General features: G+C 33.2%; 1 protein-coding gene and 1 long non-coding RNA gene across 2 annotated transcripts in view; one reads left to right on the forward strand and one right to left on the reverse strand.

Annotated features, from left to right (window-relative positions):
* Positions 1–25,154, reverse strand: part of LOC113503486 (serine/arginine repetitive matrix protein 2-like) — a 54,895-nt gene that overhangs the window by 18,717 nt on the left and 11,024 nt on the right. The window contains exon 2 of the mRNA XM_026885488.1: positions 10,914–11,009. Within this exon, the coding sequence (XP_026741289.1) occupies positions 10,914–11,009 (96 nt within the window). The remainder of the gene's footprint in view (positions 1–10,913; positions 11,010–25,154) is intronic.
* On the forward strand, positions 9,131–11,066 carry LOC113503488. Its single transcript, XR_003401450.1, has 2 exons — positions 9,131–10,792; positions 10,925–11,066. It is a non-coding gene; the product is annotated as an uncharacterized LOC113503488 (long non-coding RNA).

Raw genomic sequence — 25,154 nt, forward strand, 5'->3', positions numbered from 1 at the left:
TTACTCATACAACCCGAATACGTTCAATAGAAAAATAACTCATCAAATAAACAAACACTAACATTGTTAAAACAAGGCTAACTAACGCTTACTCACTTTAACAAAAATGTTAATGAATCTGAGAGGAAACCCTGTTACTCATAACTATACGATTGCGTCAGTAGTTCATTGTAAACCGAACTGGAGAAAAAGTGACCTAAATCAAGACGTCACAATGTTATGTTGTCAGGAAGATGTTGTTATTAAACTTCCATCTTATTAAGTCAAAACGCAAGGCTTAAGATTGTGTGACGCACGCAAAAAAGGTCTTATAGCTTTTTTAATATCAAATTCGCTTGGTATTTTTGCTGAGGCAAATCTCGATTCGACTAAATCCGGATCGTTCTCCAAGGTCGTTGTAATATCCAGTATTATCGAGCCTTTGAATTGATACTCATGATAAATGTATATAGTTCAAAGTAAATTGGACCATTTTACTGTAACATGGTAGTTAGCTCCTTTAGACGAGTGATACTTCTAATGGTGCTGATAACATCGAGAAGATCGAGTACTCACATGTGCATTACATAAAACACGTATTTAAAATTATGCATAAAATGATAATTTAATCACATCATAATAAAGTAGTTTCAGTTTTCCTATTGTCATGAGTAAAATAGAGTGACTATGATCAGACCTATAAATGTAGTCCAGTGAACGGGGATTTCGATCAAGTAAAACAAGCATTTGTGTGATCCGCAAATGCTTGATCTGAGAGTCTCGGTGTCTTGTGCATGTGAATTGAATGTTGAAAAATCCTTCGCGACAAAAGGATACTCCTCAGTCCGAAAGTCGATTCATTAAAGAAGCGAAATAAAAAGTTCAGGAAATGGAACTACATTAACAACGCAACTTTATTTAAGGGAAATCTCGTTATGAAAACCCATTCTAAACTTCTAATAATCAAACATCACGTAACACATTTGGTATTTAACTCTTCTCAACGGTATTAATCCATTCATTATTAATAGTACCTACTCGGTTTCTCTATAGAGTCTGTTTCTGAGAACTATTCGTATTGATTATTGCTTACAAAGCGTATTATTCCCCTGGGATGAATAGTTTTAACGGTCTTTTGATAAGTTACAAACGTTTCTGTACTAAGGGTGTTGGGTAATGTAGCTATGTTCGATAACCTTAGCTTTATTGCAATGTGAGTATTTTTGACTGGTCTGTTGGTCTAGTGGTAAGTGACCCTGATAGCCATACTGGAGGTTGTGGGTTCGATACCCATCTAGGACTGGTGACAATATACATTATTTATATGTATTTAAAACTGAATATGTTGACTAGAACTCATTGAAGCTGGGTTTCATTTGAGGCTACGAGTATGGTCATTTTTAAAGTGTTTTGAAATAAAATAGATAGTGCACAATTAAAAACAGATTGAAAAAATAATAGGTAATTTACCTTTTTGTTTTTAAACGATTAGGTACCTATTTAGATATCTACGTAGGAGATAATTATATAGATACAGAGTCCTGTATAAAACTTCCATTGAAAACAAATGACAAATCAGCAAACCAAAAACGAAATATCACTTCCTGTCGATAAGCCTCACACGTGTCAATTTTACACTCCTTATCGATTTAACAAGTGGTGAAGATTGTGAAAATGTCAATTGTCTACGAGATAATTGTACAGAAGGCTTGTTTCCGATAGAATCAAGATCTTTTTCAATCGAATTGAGATCAAATTGGTACTCGACCCAAGTTGGAACCACGCTCAACGGACCGCCAGAAAACACACTTCATTAATAATGTGTCTTAGTTTGGTTTGAAAGAACTAAATCAATAGCATAAACTAACCTGTTCCGAATACCTCTAGATCAAAATTTTATCAGTTTTCCTGGTATTTTTTGTTACGTGAAATTGCATTCGTCGAAAAATTGGATTGCATTCCAAAAAAAATATCAAATTAAACTTCATAGTCAGTAAGTCCGGAGCTAGACACTACAATACAATAGTTCGTTTTAACTTATTAACGTTTAACAATTTTCAATCAATTTTATAGGGCGTAGCCAATAAGCATAGTATACAATACGTAGAGCGGCATTTCTCTTCCACATCTGCACTGGTCCCTTGAAGATTATTTACACGCATGCCAACCGTCACTTGATTCTGTCAGTCTTTATTTAACAAACAATATCTGAACCAAGATTGATTGTGACGGCATGTATAGGTAAAGCTATTGTTAGAGATGAAACAATTGAATTAATAGAACTTATTCAAATGAATAATGTCAGTGATGTATTACCTGTTTATGTAATACTCATTATTACGTTTGTAATGATTGAAGAACCAATGACGCAGAAAAGAGAAGAAATTTAAATTAAGGTAAATGAAATTTATGGTGCCATTGACGTCATATAAGTAAAAAAACTATTCAAACCACCAATATTATTGGAACCTTTCTTAAATCCACTATGACTTAAAATATACACCACCGTGATCTCAGTCATCATTTTTTAAACAACTTATTTACATTAACGAATAAAAATAAAAGATTAATCAATTAAAATGCTAAATATAACACGTTATGGAAGGTTAATGGGAGATGATCTCACAACCAATATGGTTGGGATTCCATCAATTACCACAGATGCGTCAAACATTATTTATGATCAGACCGTTCATACCATAATTGTTCGTAAAGATACGAATAATTCGTTTCAAAAGATCTAAAAGAAGGTAATGGAAGGGCGGCTTTAGCGCCATACTACATTATTATTACTTTTTATCTAGTTTAGTAAGTCTAGCTGCTGAACAAGAGCCTCTCCCAAATCCTTCCCCGCTGCTCTATCCTGAGCCACTTGGAACCGACCTGGATAAAATTATAAGAATGGCACATACAAAAATATGCAGGTGTTTTTTTTTCTTACGTCTCTATATAAATATAGAATAATATTTTTTTTTAAATGTCATATATGTCAAGGATTTCTTTGTTGTGTTTATAAACGTGACGTCAGAAGTTCCCATTTCAAAATTATAAAGTGCTTTATATACTATACAAATCTATAGTATCTAGTTATGCATGAACCTTTTCAACTAAAAGAGCTGCTAATAATACAACAAAAACAAAGAAAGGTTACAAATCTACATAATCTATTTTACCAAGCTTATTACCTGATTACCAAGCTTATTATCGGATTGGCTAATTAACCCATGCTTTGTATTTATAAATGTTGATAACCTTACAATCAAATCGACTTTTTAGGTTATTTATCACAGATAAAAGTATATTACTAGAAAATTTAGTATTTATCATCATCTATTTGTCCAAATTTAGTTGTTTACTCATGGACATGGTAAGTGTACTAAAGACTTGAATCAGTATATTTCCATTGTTTTCTAGACAACAGTACAAAACAATATTATCTTTATATTAATCGTTGAATAAAATTGCAGCTCTTGAAACATAACACCGCATTACTCGGTGTAGAGCGCTGCTTATTTTCAATAACTGAAATTATGTAATTTTAATAGTAGGACTCTCAGTTGGCGATGAACTAGTATGCGTTGCAAAGACTAAATGCAGGAGACGTTCTACAATGGTTCAAGTTTAGTCAGTAAGAGTCTCCCTCTTTCCTGCACGGTGGAGGTTTGTATCTATGACAATTTCCACACCAAAAAAAGGACCCTCAGATCAAAGTAGAGTTAAATTAGAGTTTCTTCAACTCATCTCACCTAACTTCGTCAAAATCGCTTGAGAATTATATGGAAAGAACACTTACATCTATAACACATATGCAAGTACTCGATAAAAACTGAGTCACCTATCACCCAGACGTGTTTAGAAATGTATGTTATGAAATACAAGTAGTAATTAGCTATATAAGTACTCATAACAATAGGTAGTCTAAACAATGACACACCCCCGGCACATGGCCGCTTTGCTGTCATGTAATACTTAAGGAGATTGACTCATTACTTCTAGACCATTTGACAGGATTAACTCCGTAGTACCATTGCTATTTATGGATCATCGAATGAAAAAAAAAACAATTGAAAAGAAACATTTTTTTTTTAAATTAAAAACAACTTTGTTGTAATACGTAGAGGCTGACAGTGAATCTGCCAGCTCTTCAGTAATATGATTGCAATTGTGGAAAAGGGATGCCACTCTACCCCGTGTAGAGCGCTGTCCTGTTCAAACCTTAACAGCGTCACCGACAAGTGATATTGCTACAAGTCGCTACGTTTTAGTAGATATAATGAAAAGTTGTGACAAGACTAAGTCACGCCGAAGAAAGATATGTAATGTTAACTTTTTTTATGTTTATTCAAGTGATATGGGTTTACTAAAGCTGAAATTCGGCACATCTAATAAATCAATGTTGTATTAATTACTCTATCATTTTCATCATAAATTTACTAAAGTTGTTAGCGTTTAACAAAAATAACAAAAGACAAATATCACTCATATTATTTAGCTGTTAACACAGTGACCTCAAATCTAATTAGATTAATGTTTAACCTTGAACAGATTATTTAAATTCGTTGAGATATGAGTTCGGTTGGCGGCCTCGCGTATAAGAAAATTCTTTAGCAAATTTTGTGGTGTTCGTATGAATATTATTACTTCAGCTGCCGGTTAAATGCTGTTGAAATGTAAAAATATTTGAACAAATGTTGAAATAAAAAACAAGGCACGAATTCTTTCGCTTTTTCTAAATGAGATTTTTTGCCAAAATTACTTTGCCTTTAAAAGTGTAATGGAAATACAGACTTAACGTCAGTAACGTACTATATCTGAGGACCTATCACATAATACATCTGACATATTATAACATCATATTGAAGTTGCGAAAAAGAGACGCCGCTCTACACCTTGTTTATGCTATCTTGCTTCCACAACTACCAAAGTCTTTGTTAAAGACTCCCAGAATTGCGTTAGAATCCGTTTACGTAAGTATAGCTGTTTCTGTCTTCAGTCTTCAGTCTTCAGCATTATAGCCACAAAAATTCTTCGTTAACGAAGGTAAAGTAGCCTACGCCTTAATGCTTAGTGTAAGCCACCTTCACAACAAAATTCATCAAAATCGGTCTACCCATTTAGGCGTGAAGAGGTTACAAATATACACACACTGACATACTTTACATTTACAATATTAGGCAGTAGTACATAGTACAGATACGTTATAGTTGTTTCAATCGGCTCTTTTGCCATCACATTATCACATTGTAAGATGTCACACCTAATCATGATTGATTCATTCTCTTGTTGAGTGGCATTATTGTAAGGTATCTAATATATATAGGTATATTATAACCACCTGTTTCCCGTGGTTTTACCCTCGTGGAAAGTAGGAGGGTTAGTTATAGACAAATAATTATCAAGAAAATAATATTGCGACAATTAATTTGCAATGGGAGTTGTCCTATCTTTTTGGGTTGGATCAAGCTGCATACGTTGTGTAAATTTCATTGAAATCGGGAAAGTAGTTTAGGAGGCCATAGTGAACAAACAATGTGACACGTAATGAATATACACGTATACATTAAGATTTATAGTACTAAGTTAATGGTGGAGATTCTCAGAGGTATTTTGTAATTACTCTACCTGTATGACGACTTTGATTGTGTTTCCATGTAGCAGAAACCGTGGGTTTTTACTTGATTTAATCTTGATTAAATTCTCAGTATAAATCCTCATTTGGATTGTCCAAGTTATGACAACAGGTTGTTATGAATTTTATTGACTGTTATTTAAAAAATATAAATCCAAAGGAGTTTGGATTCGGAGTTATTTTGTTCCGAATTCGAATATCCGTTTTCTCATATTTTAGAAATTAACCATTATCTGGACTACAAAAAAACAATATTAAAACTTCATGACCACACATTATTATCTGAATACAGACTGACACAAGACACAGATTAGCAGACATACAGTCTAGACTCCTGTCTTTTGATCCACATACGTATAAAAAGTATGTACAGAAAAAAAGTTGAAGATCACTATGATTAATCAAACCGCATACAGGACTACTGTCTCGTAAACACTTAGTGGAACTCTAATGAGTAAGTCACAAGTTCACGCCTGACTCATCAAGGAATCGAACCGGCCAAGTCAATAGCATGTTTTATTAATTGGTCACTGAATCATTTAGCTATAACGTTTGTAAGTCGTATGTAATTATGAATGAAGGAATGCGTGATTGTAATTCTATGGGCATCATTATAAAGTGACTCAAGAGACGAGACGAACATACTAATGAAGGATATTAGATTATAATAGCTTTGGAATTAATTAGATAATTTTAATTAGTTGTTTTAGCCTTGTTGCAACATTTTTGAATAAATTTTGGTATAAAAACTTCTGCCTAAGCCTAATAGACCAAGGTTAGCGAAGCTAAAAATAGTGTATTGGGTGAATATTTCATTTCTTTAAGTAGTCTTTAACAATGAGGAGGAAATACAACATAATTTAATACTGATTTCCTTAAAAATAATTGTCCATTATATTCGCAATTAAGTATTTAGGATCTTCGTGAAGCTAGACTTCTTACTGGCTGTTAACCATTAACACTAAATTAAAACAATTTTTCACTCGATCTCTTTCAAATAAGGAATCAATCTGTAAATTAAAAGTAAAACACTAAAATAATTCCTCTTTAATAAGACACACCTCGGCCAGCATTCTCTCATTCGTAATTAAGTTCCAATTTCAAAAGTAGGTGACACTGTGATCAGCCAGTATTGAAGGCAATTTATTTAAATTTCTACATACCAAATTACCGTCACATGTCATACATACCTCCCTCATTACTTAAGTAAACATTCCTCGTTTTAACTTAAACTGTTGAGTCATCAACTTAAAAAGGATAACTACGTTTGAGTCGATCGACCAAGTAGACTGACCGACTAACACTTGTGAACTCTACTCTGAAAACTTAAGATATTTTCGTACATTTTTGTTTGTTTTACATTTCGTTTTTAGTTCAGAACTTTGAATGAAGTTTTAAAGGGGATGAGTATTGGATTGTTAATAAGAATAAGAGTCGTGTTTCGAGCGTTCGTAGTAGAAATTCATCGGAGAGTTGAATGACTGAATGAGTCACTCTTTCACAACGCTACGTTCTTGAAAAGGTCATCGAGAAGTTTGTTCATTGTATTTTTTTTTATTGCTTACTTGTATGTGTGTGTCACTTGTAGTAGGTGAAATTTATTTAAAGCTTATGACTAAGATGTTACACTTTCGTTTGGTATTTTTTATTTTCGTTCAAGCTTTGATCAGATTGCTGACTAACTGTTAAAGTATGTTACTGTATTTATAAAGTTTATGATACGTAATTATTATGCCGTTGCACCTTAGTTATTGGCTTGAGATAATAATAGGAAGTAGCGTTTGAAAAACAATTGAATATTTCATCATTGTTTTAGCTTGAAGAAGTTGCTTTAAAAGTTGGGGAAGAAAGTCACGCAGTCACAGTAAGCAGGAATAATGAAGTTTTCTTTATTTTTCATTTTTGTTGCTGTTACAGCAATTAAACAAAAGTAAGCTGAAACGCGGTTGATTCAGCCATAATTTTTAGTTGATTACAAATCAGTAATTAAGCACCAACATGTTGGTATTGAAAACTATTTTTTTTAAAACAAGATTTATTAAAGAATACAATCATTACTTTATTAATCTTTAGCTTTCAATACAATATATTTTTAGGCAAAGTTGCAGCCACCTGCCCGGCTTTGTTAACCTCTTCTATCACCGCATTATAGTTCTATATCTAAGTAATCCACAAACACAAAAACGTAGGTTTATTCATAAATCGTGTTCAAACATTAATCATAAAATCAACAAAGTATTTTTACGATACCTAATTCGAAGGTGACTTAACAAGTTCAATGTCAAAAAATCTTCGTCGTGCGATAACATAAATAGCAGCGAAAGTATAAAGTATGAGTTTTATAAGATTTTTATGAGTTCCATTAACATTTTATGAGAGTACCCAAATCGAATGGGATCATTTCAACAAGTGGGGTTGGATTTGGTATAGGCATCTAAACTGCTTTTGAAGTTGGCGTAGCAGATTATGCAGAACGTATTTTGATGTAAAATAAAGCTCTCTAATTGAAGATCTTTTGGTAAGTGTCATGAATTGTTTGAATCGTTGATTGTACCTCTATAGAACTCCTAATTTACTTTTATGTCATTGACAGAAAAATCGATTTATTATTTCTACTCTACACAAGACTAACTATACTAATCTATACTTCTATACTTACTAATATATAAAGCTGAAGAGTTTGTTTGTTTGTTTGTTTGAACGCGCTAATCTCAGGAACTACTAGTCCAAATAGAAAAATTCTTTTTGTTTTGAATAGACCATTCATCGAGGAAGGCTTTAGGCTATAAACCATCATGCAGCGACTAATAGAAGCTAAGATACAATGGAAAATGTGAAAAAAAACCGTGCAGGTATACCTAAATCATAAATTATATCTTCTACCCACGGGGACGAAGTCGCGGGCAACAGCTAGTATTATATAACAGTCTAGAAACTTCTCATACGTATGACCTTAAGTGTTTTCATATGTGACTTGCACTTACAAGATACAGAATCACGGTGACAAAGCACAAATCGTTGTAAACAAGTCGCTGATCGAAGATCGCGTAATCCTTTAAGAAGTAGCGTAGAAGGCTTCGTACAAAAAGGCCAAAAACAGAACCTTATTGCTAAAGCTCTTATGTTAGACAGCTAAAATTTTCTCAAATAATGTACGAGTATTTCTATTTCCGCTATAAAAATAAATAAAGCGGGGTATGTTGGCATGGTCATCAATTTGATAGGTCTCCGTTTTGCGAGTCCGACTCGCACTTGTCAGGTCTCTATTAAAAGAAAAAACGTTCAGTCCTTTTTATCATAAAGATTACGGTGTCTTGTAGGTTGTGTTGCTTTTCGGACCAACACCTATACTGAAAGTAAGAATCCTTCAGTCGTAGAAGAGAGATAGCGCTCTACGCTGTGTATTATGCCGTCTTGCTTTCACAACTGCAAAATTACTTTAAAGATGTGGAATACAGTGAATCTCTATTGTATTAAAAAAAGTGCTTAAGAAAATAGGAATAGTTTCAAATTTAAATCAATTGCCAGTCATTTATCGGCCATTGTAAATAGCAGGATCGAGGCCCTGGTGTTCAAAGTAACAACCCACTTGTCAACCCGTTAAGAAGAATTAGTTCACTACAATAATAGAAAACCGGAAGCCTTTGGACCAATTTAAAATGATTAAAACTAAGTACAAATACAATGGTCTGATTAAAACGATGTAATCTTACCAAATGATAAAAACGATTTAATACAGTGATATACCAACAAATGCCTGGTGATCTAATCATGCACTTTCAACGTATATTATTAATGCACGATAATCTAGTAAATTAGCCTACTCAAAGATATGAATGACTGTAAAATTGATAAAATAAAAAAAATCGATTGAGTTGGTAGGTATCTATAATGTAAATGGCACCACATAGATTATTTTGATAAAAATGTGAATCATGAGAATATAAGAATGGATATTTGTAAGGTAGGTAGTTCGATATGTATTTTGTGGCCAAGTACATATAAAATGAGATAGCGCTCTACAATGTGCATCGTGACGTCTCGCTTCTGCACCTGCTTGTACCATAATTTCGTACCAATGCATTGGTATGAGCTAAATTGTTGGCAAATTAGTAGTCAGAAAATGTATCGAAATTATTTTGAGATTTTAATAAGTTAATAATATATTTTTGGCAACAAAAACGTACAACCTACTTGAATAAAAACTATTGAGCCAAAATTACTGATTTTTATGGGAAATCACAGCAAAATCAACAAAATCTTTTCATCCCGTCCGAGTTTCTGAGGAAATAAACAAAAAAAAAAGGGATACAGACGAATAGAGCACCTCCTCATTTTTGAAAAGCAGAGGCCTTTAAAATAATCCTGAATCTTGTCACTTCTCGTGAGATTTTTTAATGTGTTTGCCATTCTCTGTAACTAGTCTGATAATACATGATATTTGAAATCTGATACCACATCGTTTTTCACTTCAACGTGATGGTCCCATATCTGAAGTGTATTTTTCCAATCGATACTAAGTATAGATTTAGATTAAAACCGATACCATTCTTGGGTATTTCCAACACCGAAATAAGTTTATTATTCGGTTTGAGACGACGACACTGGCACAAAATTCAAATGACTGACCGCAGCGTTCAAGACAATGGCAAGTAGTATTTTAAAAATGGGATTTGGTACATTGTATTACAGAAAAAGGAAACTTTATTACACAATCCAGTGGCAACCGAAAGCTTACGTCTTAATATAAATTGGATCCCAAATAATTGCGACGAAAGGTTCTTTTAAAAGGATCCAATCTTCCACTCTTTGAATTTAGAGGATATTTCGGTGGACCTTGCGTCTTCTTAAAACCTATTGATTTTTTTTCAAATGTTTGTTTCATTCGACATCGATTTTTTTTAGGTAAACTGCCTAACTGGGCGGCGATACACCTTCCCACACACTTCCACCGCCGCTTCGAGCAATAAATCCTTCTCTATTATGTTAGAGTGATGCTGACCATTGTTTTTCTTCCAAAACTGCATATTAATTTAAGACGACGCGTTAGAACCTCTAGATATTATTATTTTATCGATCTTAACTTTTCAGCCTATGGAAACATACTTTTATAAGCATAGCAGTGCACTGCGTTAGCCGATTTCGTGGTCTCCATTAAGGACTCGTCGGCTCCAACGACCATCGGTAAGTCGATATACAGTGCACGCTTCACTTCAGCTTGCCAACAGCTATATACGTCACTCCAGTTTTTCCCCGGATAGTTACAATTAAGTTTTAAAATATGAATTTAAATCAATTAACTTACTTTGGGAGCAGAGATTTCGTGAAAGGAGCTTGGTCTGGGAGCCGGGCCTGCCGCAACACAATCCACTGGCACGCTGTAGTCAGCGCACAGAGCAGCCTGGAACAAACGAATACAACTTTTATTCACATGCCCATAAAGTCGGTTTTTATTACACTTGAGTTTGTTATTGGAAGTTCCTAGAATTATAACGTGATGCAACTTGGGAAACTTATTTGTAATGTTGAGTAAGCTTTTGTTGAGCTTTTTTAAGGTCTTTGTACTTGGTTGTTTTATTTCTTTAACTTGAGACTACATTCATGCAAACTTTTATAGAAAAGCAGAATGCTTTATTTGCTAAATGTAGAGTAAATTATAAGTAACATTATTGGCCTTTATTTCATATTTAGTAAAGGCATAAATGGTTATTCGATGTGCTATTATAGTGTTCTCTGAAGGAAAGAACGCATCAGTTCATGATTAAGGACTACGATTACGTCCCAAAAGTAAGGGCTATCCCGATAAAGACGTGTAAGTAAATTGTTAGTAATAATCATTATATATTTTATTTACCATAAAAACAAACTACTTTTACTTTATTTGTTCACATATTACATTACAAAAGAAATAAATAAATAGCTAAACAAATACGAAGACTCGAGAGTTATCGCTGCAGACACAAATGTTTACACTTAACTTACACACTGAGTCATACTTATCTACAAGACTGATTACGAGGTACTTTACATTTATTTTAACACGAATGTATAAACAGGTTTAGACAGTTTATTTGAATACATTTTTTCACGCATTTTTTCTAAGATAATGTAATTACGTGATATTTGAATGTTTCGTTTATTGGCTTAACTATAATTAATTTTAGTGTAGATCTAGTCTGTAGTATGCGTAAGTTATCACAAACCAATTAGATATTAAAAATGTTTTTTTTTAATATAATCTTATTAATTCATTGTATTTACTTAGTTAAATTAAGTTATTATTCTCTTAATGAAATTTGTATTCTTTTGACCTCTTACGTAAGTAGATACTGCAAAAATAACCGAAAAAAAAACAATAAACATTGTTTTTTTTTTAAAACAACAACCTACAACCTATGTGAACAAAGCACTTCGTTTCTAAATACTCATAAACCTAACAAGCGAGTTCCACATGTAAACCAATAAAAGAATCCTTAAATTTGTTAAAGCGTCCATTAAGATTAATGCTCATTGTAACTGCCGGCTAGAGAGCGTCTAAAGAAAATTCATTACAAAGTGAAAACGTAAAACAAACAAATCGGTCGAACTAAATATCGCTTGGAACCAATAAAAGCGTAGAGGGGACATAAAAGGACCCACCCTCATTTGCAAGGAGCCAAAATTAATTGGGCGCAATTATCTTTTTGTTTTGCCCCGAAATGAAACCGTCTGTGGCAATTAATAAAAACACAGCAAAATGCTAACTTCTGCAGCTAAATTTCTTCATAACACAATACATAAAGCTTCAGCTAAAGTTTTAAATAATACCAATTTAACACTTTCAAATTCTCCGCGAATAGTTTCGAGATTTTCATTTGTTATTAATGTACCGCTCCAAATTGAATTGTTGTTAAGAATAATAGAACTGAATTTATGATAATAAACATTATGAACAGCAATGTTATTCATGCAAATAACATTCTAAAATTCTAATTTATGTTAAAGATTTTAAAATAACATTTGTTGAACATTAACCGGAATCCAAAGCTAAAGTTCGGTTCGAAGATAAATTACTTGATCATGCAAATTTCAATTTATAAATTCTTGTTAAATATTTGCGGGATAATGACATATCGTTAGGTCGTCGTCGACATGGTAGACAAGCGCATAGTTATGTTATTGAGTTATGCAGACAGCGAGTGACGGAGATATTGAACGTCTGGCTATTTCGCATGATATGTCGATACTTCAATAACATCGTTAATACCCCATACGAGATACATCAGATACTTTTAAAACAAAAGAGCATGAAAGAGTTCTGATTACACTACTTTAAAATGTTTGGCTTGAGATTATTTTCCGTGTATGGATACAAGAACCTGTTCAAACATTTCATACTTAAATCACTATGTCATTGAAACAGGAATTTCAGTTAAAAACAACGTAACTAAATTGTTTGATAAAACACCTGAATCATCAAATAAAACAGACTGATATAATGTTTCCCTATCTAAAAGTAAACTGTGAGTAATGAAACTTTCGCATTTTCTTTTATACTTGACGGGGACGTTTAGAAAGTTGAAGCAGAAATCAGTGAGAGTCCCCCTCAAATCAGATTATTATGAGTCACAGCCCAGTAGAGCGGATAGATAAAATTATCAACGACAAAGGGAGGAACATTGCCCCGGCTAATAGCTAATTATTTTATCAACTGTCCACAGTTCCGTGACGCGTTCAATTGAAAGGGAAGTGACTTTAAATTGAGGAGCAGAATTTAAATGAACTTCAAGTACTTAAGCCAAGAAATATAATTCACGTTGAATAGTTAAAAAGGTATTTCAGAATTTTACCGCACGTAGGTATCTTGTTTCTTTATTGTTTGATAAAGCAATTTGTAAATATCATAACATAATATGGTAAGGAATACATCAAATTTCTTTAGATTAACGTCAATAATATTTACTGCAAAAATCAACAAACATTGCTAAAAGCTAACCATTGCCTATTATTATTATAGAACTGAATAAATTGCTAGAATATTTAATACTCATCTAACCACCAAAACATCACAAAGCCAATTTGAGGCAAAGTTGAAAAGCAGATTGTACCCGAGCACAAATAATGTCTAAGCCAGCTTGGTCAACAGTCGGACGTCTCGACGCAAAGCCTAAATAATCGCCATAATCGTGAAGGAAGGAACTGGTCATGCGTTTGATAGCGCATGGCCAGTATCAAAGGTAATAACGGGCCTTGGCAAAATGCCGAAGGAAGCGGTTGGTTAACGGAAAATACTGGTATAGGCATAAGTGATTTAGTCGATTCCATAAAATGGTTCTTACGGAAGCCTTTGATACGGTAAGTAATTCGATTTTATGCGTACTCAAAATATTTACTTCGAGAACATACTTTCTTTGACAAATCTAATTGTAAATGAGAATATCTACTCTAGTATTATGTTCTCCGTATAGTAGGCATGGGTTGCGTGTTCGATGTCGGCGGTTTCAAAACCTGTGGTTAGGGGTGTCTGCCGGGGCCCCGATTTCTAACCCCGATCTGTTTTTGAAACATGTACGCATAATGTAGATACCTATCGAAATATTTCTCTCCAGCAAGAAATAATCATTAAAACAATTTATAATACTCTTGGAATTTGGAATGTGCATTCATAAATTCCTTACAGTCGTAAATATTTTGCAACGAAGGTTATTTTGCATGACGGTAAAAGTCATCCAACCTGTCCTCAAAGGTCCAGCAGTGGTTTTAAGAACTTATTTGTAATTTTTGTTAATGGAATTAAAAATTGACAATAAAAATGGTTCATTTCTCAACACCACCAAAAAGTTCGGTATACACATATGTATACTGCGTCTCAATTCTGCTATTTACAATGGAAATAGCAGAATGTGATTAGAGCAGTGAATGATTAGAAAGCAGAATAGGGCCCTAAATACCTCAGTACCTAAGTAGAAGTCCCTAGAAATATTGACTGGACCGTCAACCACTCAGTTTAACATTAATACAGTTATAAAATCTCACAATACACTAAAAAAAAGTTATAAATTGAAATCTTTGCAAAATTCTTACCGTCTCAAATCTGCTAATTGGAATTATTTTTGATAAGCGATAGCGTTCAACATGTTTAATCTACCATTTTACGCGTTTAAACAGTTGGCGCTCTACTGTTAAGCACGACATCTACGTTGATACAACTACAGAATCCGCCCACAAGCTTTTATCCCCATTATCATAATGTAGGGAACAATGGACCTTCAAGCTAAGTCAATCGGCTGACCAAGCCATCAGAGTCATAAGCGGCTTGATTTATTAACCTCTGAATTCGTAGGTTAATGGTGCGAAATGAACGATAAAGATTAGCCCTTATGAATATTAATGGCATCAAGTTTCTGATCCAAACCAAATCTACATTGATAATGGAGGGTCATCGTATAAACTTGAAACAGTCGAATTCAAATTCAGGATGAATTTCAATGATAAAAGCTGTTCAAAGCATATTGAATGTACCAACTGAAGCAGATATTATTGTTCTGAACTTTGCCGGTGAAAATTTAGAAAACACATGTTTCAGTTCTACCCAATGAATAATAAGTAGTAAAAACAAAGACTTTTCTAAAATATCATTTCAAAACTTGAAAGAATATTTAAAACAGAAAAAAATACTTTATAGTGCATACACGGATTAAGGCAGTGCAGCGAATATCCTGTCATAAATACCTGAATAGCATCGGCATGCATAGTACACCAGGTGTAGAATGGCCACAAGTGCTTATAATAGCATACACAAACCCAGCCACCGTAATCCGAGATACGTTGTAAGTCATGCTCATACACGTAACAAAGGATTTGTCTCTGGGACCAACACACATGCACGCCGACATTAATCAATACTCAGGTACGTCAAATTGATGGGATCTATCACCTCAACGTATCCTGTTGTACCCGCGATGGACGTCAATCTAATCGGGACAGGCAATTCAATTATTATTATTGAGTTGTGCGGTGTTGTGGGGTTAAAGCTTACCTAACTAACTTGTAGGTGCATTCGATCTTAATGATGTTTCTTTGTGAACAATGTTCATTCCAGACGATGTATTTTGTGATCAAATAATGACCAAAAAGTTTTAATGACACCTATCTCATGAATACCATCTTTATCTAACGTCTCCATTAATAAAGTTTATGTCTCTAAAACGCTTTTAAGTTAAGTAGATTTTGAAACTGATACTAAAACATATCATCCCACCCTCTTTCGTTATATTCCGAAGATTACCCTCTACATATTTAGGGTATCCCCTAAATAAGCACACACGACGCCAACACATCTGTACCTGCTCGGACATCGCTGAAATACTAGACGGTCTGAAATTTAATTAACTACCCCTAGCGAAACCCCTTTGGTTAACTGTGATGGTTTGGATAACAATAGATATGTATTTTAACTGCACGTAGATTATCGTAATTTCATCAGTCGACCCTTTGATATATTGATGAAACAAATTAGTATGCTATCAGACAAGTTTTGAAATTTGGTTTCCCCAAAACGGTTTTTTTTGGTGGTATTCCAATTTATTCACATAAACTATTAAGAGAAGATGTAACAAATTAAAAAAAAGAAAATGTATTTTACCTTATGTGAATTAAAAAAAGGGTTAAAAATTAAAAAAAAACTTAACCAAAGCATTTTATACTCTAAACTCAGTTAACATTCCCGTATAAAATACTTAACGATCAAAGGGAGTAGGGTGTAGTCAGGATAACAACAGACAGGATGTCGATTAACTATCGTACGTATATTGGAAACTGTGAATCAATTAATAGCACATGTTACGTGCAGCCAGTAGGTAGTTTGTACGAACTCTGAAAGGGAGGTTCCACAAGGAACTATATTAGCCCCAGCCACTGTAGCAAAACCAAATTTATTCTAGACAAATTTCGACTTGGAAGCGAACAAAAATAGAAACACTGTTTGCAATACCTTACAAATGGAAAAGGTGGAAACTATTATTAGAATTTTACCAAAACATTTTCCTACAAAGAAACAAATCGACCTCCTTATAGAAACAGAAGACATTTCGAAACAAAATAATGCGAAAAGGATTGCGTTTCGCTCAACCAATATCCATATAACTTTTATGACTGAGATTAAACGACATAGCCCATAAAATATTAAGGAATAAATTCATATCCAATTCAAGGCCCTTAAATTACCTTGTTTAGTGCAAAAAGTTCGATAACATCACCAAGAACGTACTAAACATACCTATCAATGCCATATGATAACAATTATATGAAAAGATAAAACTTTCATAAATAGTACTTAACAGATAGTATATCTGTGTCGTGAGAACGTTTGGACATGTTGAAACTGTGATAAAAATGTACGATAAATAATCTAGAGTTTAAGTTTTAGATGACTCAGTTATAGCAAACTCGGTTACTACAGTCTTTGTGCCTACATTTTTAGGTGATGTTGAACAAGCTTATTAAATATCATTGTCACTACTCAAATACAGAAGGAAAACACAAGTCCACATGCATATGAGCAAAACCAACCTTATAATATATGAAGTAGACAGCCACTTATGGCTTTTGGACCACTAACTAATAATTAAGTAGACGTTCACGGTCTGAAGGCTTGATCCAAAATTGATGACAAGCCGAGCCGAGCTATCTTGTTAACTTTCTACCATACACATCTTGATGTAGACAATTTTTAATTAATGCACCACTCCTTCGGTCAGCAAAAAATACTATCTTAGCTCAAGGCTGGTTAAAAATTGTCTAGTTGACTTTATTTGACTGTTAGTATTTTTGACTCGTATGTTTGGATTGTTGTTCCGTCTGTCAGCTTTTTAATTTAATTTTGTATCAAATACTGACAATCAGCCACTGAGGACTAAAACATCAAATTCAACGCATAGCAGAATTTAAGGGTTTAACTACGTGTCATTAAATTCTATCCCAATTAGGTCCATAATTAGCTTTAGCACTAAACAATGGTCAAATGAACAACCCATTAAACAATGAACAATACGAGGTCCCTTCAAAACTAATTACATACGAACATAATGTACTGTCTAAACTAAATCACTGGACAATACAGGCTGCATGCGCAACTATTGTGAATTACTCATCCGATAAGATAATAGCAGACGCGTTCGCTATCTAACCATGGGTCACATCAATCGGATTATTGATGAACACCATATCTGCTGATAAATTCTAATAAGAGAGACGCCATATTGGATTTAGTGACGTCAATGTCCTAAGCTGCGAACTAAATCTTTATGTAGGTATGAAAGATGAAATTGTTTTTAATTTAGTAGTTCCAGTTGCAATTAATGCCAATTCAAATGACATACAATATTTGTAGCTTACAAGTTCTTGTAGATCTAATATGTACTCTAAATACAGAAGTGTTTATCATAAAACATTCAACGGGTTTGGTTTTTAGGAAGACCACATACATAATTTCATTCAGCTTAAGTAACCATTTTACGTAAATACACACGAAGACCCCAATAGCCACAACCCTTCATAGAAAGATAATGTTAGTATTAATCACATTACTACATACAATACTCACGTAATCACAATAAAACAGGGAGCATGTGTGGTCAGTACAAAACAATTGCTCTTCATAAACACCATTAGCCCTTAGCGACACAACAGCACTCCCCTATCCAGTAGAGTAGTGGTACATGTATTAAATCCCGCAAATCTGGACCTAAATTATCTACGAGGGCAGTTTCCATACACCGCAAAACAAGGATATCTCATTTAATTACATGTTTTGTGCAACCAATACCTTCACAGTTCTGATTTAATAATGGCACAAATGGATTAAACCGGTATACCGTACGACCGCCGCACAAATGAGTATTAATAATGAAATTTCCTATCGATCTCTGTTTTGTTTGCGATTGTAAATAGTCATTTGTGATATTAGCATTGTTTGGAATGAGACAATCCTCGTTGTTTAGGTGGTTGTGTTTTTGAATGTGTTAATAGGTGTTTTCTGATGTTACTCAATGTTGTTTTCGTTCATTATGTTCATTGTACACACTAAAGCAGTTTTTTTCTTTTAATCTTCAATTGTCCACTCATTCACTTTCAAGTTTTGACTAAGGTTTGCACGAGCTGATATTCGAATAGAATAAAAAAGTGATTAAATGCCGTAAATAACAGAAATCTTTTGCTTTCATGTGTTTAATTATCTTGTATCGATTTTATCCATACTTGACGACATAAATAAATTGATTTTCCCAAAAGTGATGTCAGTTTTTCATGAAGTAAAATTAATTATAAAAATTACATCAACCGTTGATTGTTGTTAATATGATAAAACAGATAAAAACTGAAAGGGAGACTAATAATTTGATAATCCGCGATTCTGAAGCTGTTTGACATCACAATCTGTTTTAATCCAAAACGCAATTCTTGTCAACGACACATTTCAAAACTTCGTTCTAGAAAGTTAGAGATTAAATAATTATCTAAATACACACTATTAAACTTAACTAAATATTTTATATAGATCAACGAATATTGATATTAAATTCAAATCGCTCGAAAAAAAAAAACAACAAAAAGGTTCATGTAATCATTAAGAAAAAAATTTGTTTTATTCATGATCGAATATAGCAAAAGAGTCATGTCCAAAGGGTAACAAGTTGAAACAACTTTAATTTCCGGTAAATTAACATTTCGACAGTGTTCGGAGACAGGAAGAGAGACGTGCCCTTTGAATTAATGCGAGCCCTTTGCTATGGAGCTCAACCCTTTTTTGGTTGATGTTGATTTTGCATGTTATGTGGATGCTGCCCGTTTACACACTGTTTAGAGGGAATATTTGAATTAACTTGTTTGATATAGTTACGTTTAGATGTTTTATTTTGAAGTATTTATTTATTGCTAAATCTATATAGATATAATTTGAATATGTTTAAATCATTGGCAACTTATTTTAAGTTACAACATGTTAAATGAACTTCTCAACTGCATAATGACGTAAACTTTAAAGATATTTACTATTTTCTCAAAAATATTTATGTATCTGGATTGCCGAACTAGTTTTGATGTCACGACTCGCGGAATCATAATCTCGAAAGTAAGAAAAAAAGGTTCTATTATGTGAAACCTCCCTTATTTCTGTAATTATCCCTAACCATACTAAAACACACAGATCACACTGCAGACTTTTAATCAAACAGCCGCAGTAACTCAATGAGCATAGAACTTTATACCAACACAACTGCAAAGCGAAACAAAAGTATCTGTTGCTTCAATCCGTAATTAATCCACAGTCGGGAGATAATTGCGAACCATTCCACTGAATCTGTGACTGAAACAAAGGAATCCTCGCTACAACTATCAATCTCAGTCAGTCTTTTCATTTGCAGAATGTCTAAACAGTAGATACCTAGTAATTTACACCGCAACTCGCAGCAATGTCCAGTCCCCTTCGCCGCATTGACCACATTCAATCGGCAGCGCCCTTTGCCCTAACCTCAGACATTGAGAACCCTTCAGGGAATCCGAGGCATCCAACGATGGATTTTTAATTCCGCCTCAGTATTGTAGATGCACATTGTACTGAGGAGATAAGAATGAACTCTTTTGTTGCATTCCCTTGCTACTTACTGCTTAGACCATTGTAGAGATGGGGTGTGTTGGGACGTGATAGTATTTTGTAAGTTATTTGAAAATACGAGTTGAGTTGACTACATTTTCTCCGCGAAATGTTCAACAATTGTACATTATCAAGCTACACACACAAGGACTTGTACAACGACAACGGTAATGCTGTTTACGCGAAATATAATCACCATCACTCAAATGGCAAAGAATATCATTGTCGTGTTATTTAGCGAAATCAAACATGATAAAAATCGATTCTATTATCAAAACTTTGTGCATCAGCGTAAGCCTCTTCGAAAGCAGAATTTTCTCTTCATAAATATGATTGAATAGATACGAGTCGGCAGCAGTTTTCCAGTAAAATAATCCACGTTCATTGTTCAAAAGTTATACCTAACTTTGAATCAGACTCGGTGAATTTCAAGCTAATTCCGAATGGAAATCTTCGGACCTTGCCGGACTTCGAATAGTTTGGATTCCCTAAAGATTTGCCTCGGGATTGAGCGGAATATTGGAATGAATACCGAATAACGAGTATTTTTGAAATCATTTCGTTTTCCTATAAGAAGTATTTGAGTGAGATAAGTTGAGAAAGGAAATGCGATACGGGTGACAAGCAAAAACCTTTTTAGAACAGTCTAGGCAACAGAAAGTGTACGTCATTGTTCCAATGTTTATAATTAAAGTGATTATCGAATAAAACGTTTTGTCAGTCACCGTTTACGTAATTCACTCAAATAGATTCTCTATCATGAATTAAGTCATAAACTGAAAATGTGACGCTTATCAACTAAACAGTTGAAAGTCATTGTTGATTATATTGCAGTATTCAATCATTACTCGTAGTTTTTGTCTAAGGTATCAATAGATATGGTGTGTATATATTTCATCATATTTAACTTTAATCTTTGGACAAAACCAGATGGTGTGATACCCTTATCACTGGTGGGTGTATTATCTTATTCGAAATAATATGGATTAAGTGTTATAATGGTTTTATCGATTGTGGAATAACCACTGTTACTATAAACTAAAATGAATGATACAAGGTCAAATTATAGTAATAAGTAGGTAATAAGATACTTGTTATATTATGTTTTTTTTCCTTGAAACGGCACCTGTACGTAACTTGGTATTTTTGCTCTTATTTATGCAACGAAATAATGTCCGTAATTATTGCACAAATTCAAGTTGATTGATAAAAACAATAATTATGTTGTTAGGTAAAAAAAACAGCTACTAAAACTACTAAATCATTTATTAATCACGTGCCCACGTTTCCTCAAATCATTTAAAAAGGTTCAATGTACATTAATAAGTAAGAGTTCCGACCAAGGAGGTTGTATTATTTCCGCTGTGTATTCAATCACAGGCTTCATACATAAATCATTAAGTTTTTATACGGTAGTATTTAAAATTGCAATCTTGGTTGGTTGCGGTTTCCGGCTGATCATAAATAACGACCCGTTTTTGTCACTTTTTACGATTATTTTTTATTCCTGTCTTCGTTTATTTTAATAAAGAGGTTTTACTCGGATAATTATTATGAGTAAAATGTTATGTTTTCTGCTGAGTCGATTGAAAAGTTTGTAGCATAACAGATTAAATTATAATAATAAATTAATTAAACATATTTTGTAACACCTGAAAGTTATTCAAATACGAGAAAATTATAACTATTTCCGATCTCATCTTTTATCAGCTGATAAAAATATAGGAAGTCCAAATTTCTTCACCAATATTTGTATCTATGTGCATATAGCTTACGAGTAAACATGAAAAGGTATCCCATCATCATTATATCAATAGCAGAAAATATCTTTCATATTGCGATCAACATAAAAGAGAACTAAGTATGTTGGTATATGTAGGTATGAAGGCATAATATATCACTACCACTTACGGCCATTTTCTCAACACTTAGTCAAGGGGAAAAATCTTCAGATAAAACTGTGATAAATTATATCTATGATAGCATCGACTTAAAATATGGTAGCTTTATGTTTCCCATAACTGAGGATTGCGAGGGGAGCTAAGCATTTGATCTATATTTTCGTGTAAAAAGTAGGTAATATTAAAAATACTGAGTGCTTCTGCCATGATTCTCTTCATCTTCTTAAGGTAGAAATACCTGTTAGTATTAACCTCGTACATGTAACGAAGAAGAGTTGAAATCGTCTCAGTTCTTCAGTCATATTGGAATTGATGATAATGTTGAAACAGTTAGCTTGAAACAATGCTAGTTCAAACAGTTTTTCTTTTGTTACTACACATTTTTATTGTGATAATCTTAATTTAGGTGATCAGTGTACATAGTTATAGCGCTCTGATTCTTTTTCTAAAAAAAAATACATTTTTTAAATCAATTTTTGGTTTGACTTAAAATACTTAAAAAGACGTGAATACGTCTTTGTAAGTGTGCTTAAACTCAAAGCTTGTTTGAAAATAGAATTGAACTTATTTTCTCATTCGCATTTTTATTGATCTGACAGTGATTACAAAACGTGATGTTTGATATTATTGGTAGTCTTTCAGAGCGCATCAAGAGTTCCATTTCCTTGCTTGTTGTTTTTACCCTACTGCATGGCTTAAGCATCTTAACTATTGATAACAGTATCGAGAAATTCGATCAATTTTCACTCGAACCTACACTCTACTACACGTGTCACAATTCCTATCTCAAGATTTCATATCGTACCTAATTTAATAGTTTTATCGATCACTTAAAATGTAGTACAATAATCTTAATTAGAATTTAGGTACGTCAATTAAGATAAGAATAGACAATTAGAATGAGTTATTAAATCGATAAAAATAGAGTAAGAAAAATGAGGCACTACAAAATTATTTCTTTTATTATTTCTTATTAATTTTTTATGAGAGCTCGGTAAAAAAGTTAGTTTCACAAAATTAAAAAAAAATACGAAAATTCTGAACATAAAAGCAACTTGAGACATAATCTTTTTAATCCTTTCTTTGGCGTTGTTCCAAAAAACATTTTTTGTGCTTAAACTAGGGCGAACCTCATGAGACAAATGTAAAAAGTAGGTGACGCTTATGACTTACAGATACACATTTTCATAATCTTCTACGTTTTACATGAAAGCAAAATTTTGTAGTTAAAATTTTAAATAAGTCTCCCATTAAGAAATTAATCGTTTCTTTGTCCGCCCTACATAATATAGTATTTAATAGTTTCAATACTAAAGTTTTATGGAATGTCTTGTAGTGTCACTAGAGTAAATGTTAACGTATCGAAAGAGAATAAAAAGGCCTCCTTGAAATAAAAACTTAAAGATTGGGATTTTGGAGTGACACTTTGCCAATAGCTGAATCAACTTTACTTGTATAATTGTACATGTTTAAATGTGTATACATAATATACAAATGTAATTAATACGTATTCTGTGTATTAGTATTTCCTTATTTCTCAGTCGCGAGTACGATGCGCTCCTGGCCCATTTATTATTTCGTTTTAATTTCAACTTTGTTACTGACTGCACGTTTTAAGTTTCAACCTACAACTTTATGGCATCAAAGTACTCATGTTCCATACATTTATCAACGCGCAGGGCTATTCGCACACAAACTGATTTATTCTGGTGTCAGAAAAACCCTGAGGCCCATTTGTATGGAGTTATAAATAGAGGTAAATAGGCGGTCAGTGTGGGGTAGATAACGTGTGATGAGGACCCGTTGATGGTCATAAATAAAATGCAGGAGTGTTCGAGAAACTTCTCAAGTGTTTACTGAGAAATCATATTTAATTATTACGACGACTTTTATTATTTCCTTTTAATAAATTAATTCTAAAAATAAGAAAATGTGAAATATTAAAGAATTATCTTGAGATAAAACTGATTAAGCATGATATTATTGAACGTGATAATAAATTAAAATACATTAAGATAATCGATAATGTATTCGTTAAAATATAAAATGATCTTACAGTTTCCACTACAGTAATAGTACAAAATATTGTTGTCAATTCAATTTCAATTCACGACGACTTTATAAGCAATAATTACTCGTAAACTGTCACGGTCATTACCGCCCGTTTCAGTCTCGCTGTGATTATACGATGCGACATTTACTGAATAGGCTTAATTGTATTACAATTTAAATACTGGACCTTATAATATGGATGTTAATCTTTATTTTAAATCTAAACTGTTCTCTTGTCAAAAGGGGTTTACCGTCACATCTTAAAGTTTACTCCATGTTTTATTCTTCAGCTTCATCTTTGTACACCTTATGAAAACATTTTTTTGTTGTTGTCATGGGTAATGAGCATGATCATGATCATTTGTTCTGTATCTTGGTCTATTTTATACCTGAACTATATCTGTAAGTTAATAGTTGTCTAATACTCATAATAATCTTCGCTTAGTTTGACTCTAAATGGCGTTGTTCGAAACTTATTGAATATCATTTATTGTAAGGATAACACTTACTACACTATCAAACTACGACTATTATGTACAACATATGGCGTCTCGATCATAAACCTAACCAATATCAACAACTTCAAACCTAAACTCGTACTCAACAAATTCAATTTACAAGCGTGCTTTCATTCAATACGCAATAAAGAGAGAAGCAACAAAAAAAAATAACTTCCCTTCGCTTTAGAAAACATCACCTGCGTTCGTTTACTTTTTTTTATTAACCCTGCGTATGATGTACCTTTTGCTAACCCCCTCTGTTACGCAGTAGACTGTTAACCCTTCGGTGTTTGTCAGCGGACGATGTGTAGGTGCTTAAAATTAGGGATGTTCGAACTCTTTTATTGTAAACATGGGCTTAACATTTTTAAAGAGTTTTTTAGGTGTATAGATCGGTGAAAAGTTTCTGTAAGTATTGATTATGTTAATTGTTTTATTTCGACTACTGTCTAGTATTTATTGTC

Source organism: Trichoplusia ni, chromosome 19 (genome assembly GCF_003590095.1).
Source record: "Trichoplusia ni isolate ovarian cell line Hi5 chromosome 19, tn1, whole genome shotgun sequence".
NCBI classification, from domain to species: Eukaryota; Metazoa; Arthropoda; class Insecta; order Lepidoptera; family Noctuidae; genus Trichoplusia; species Trichoplusia ni.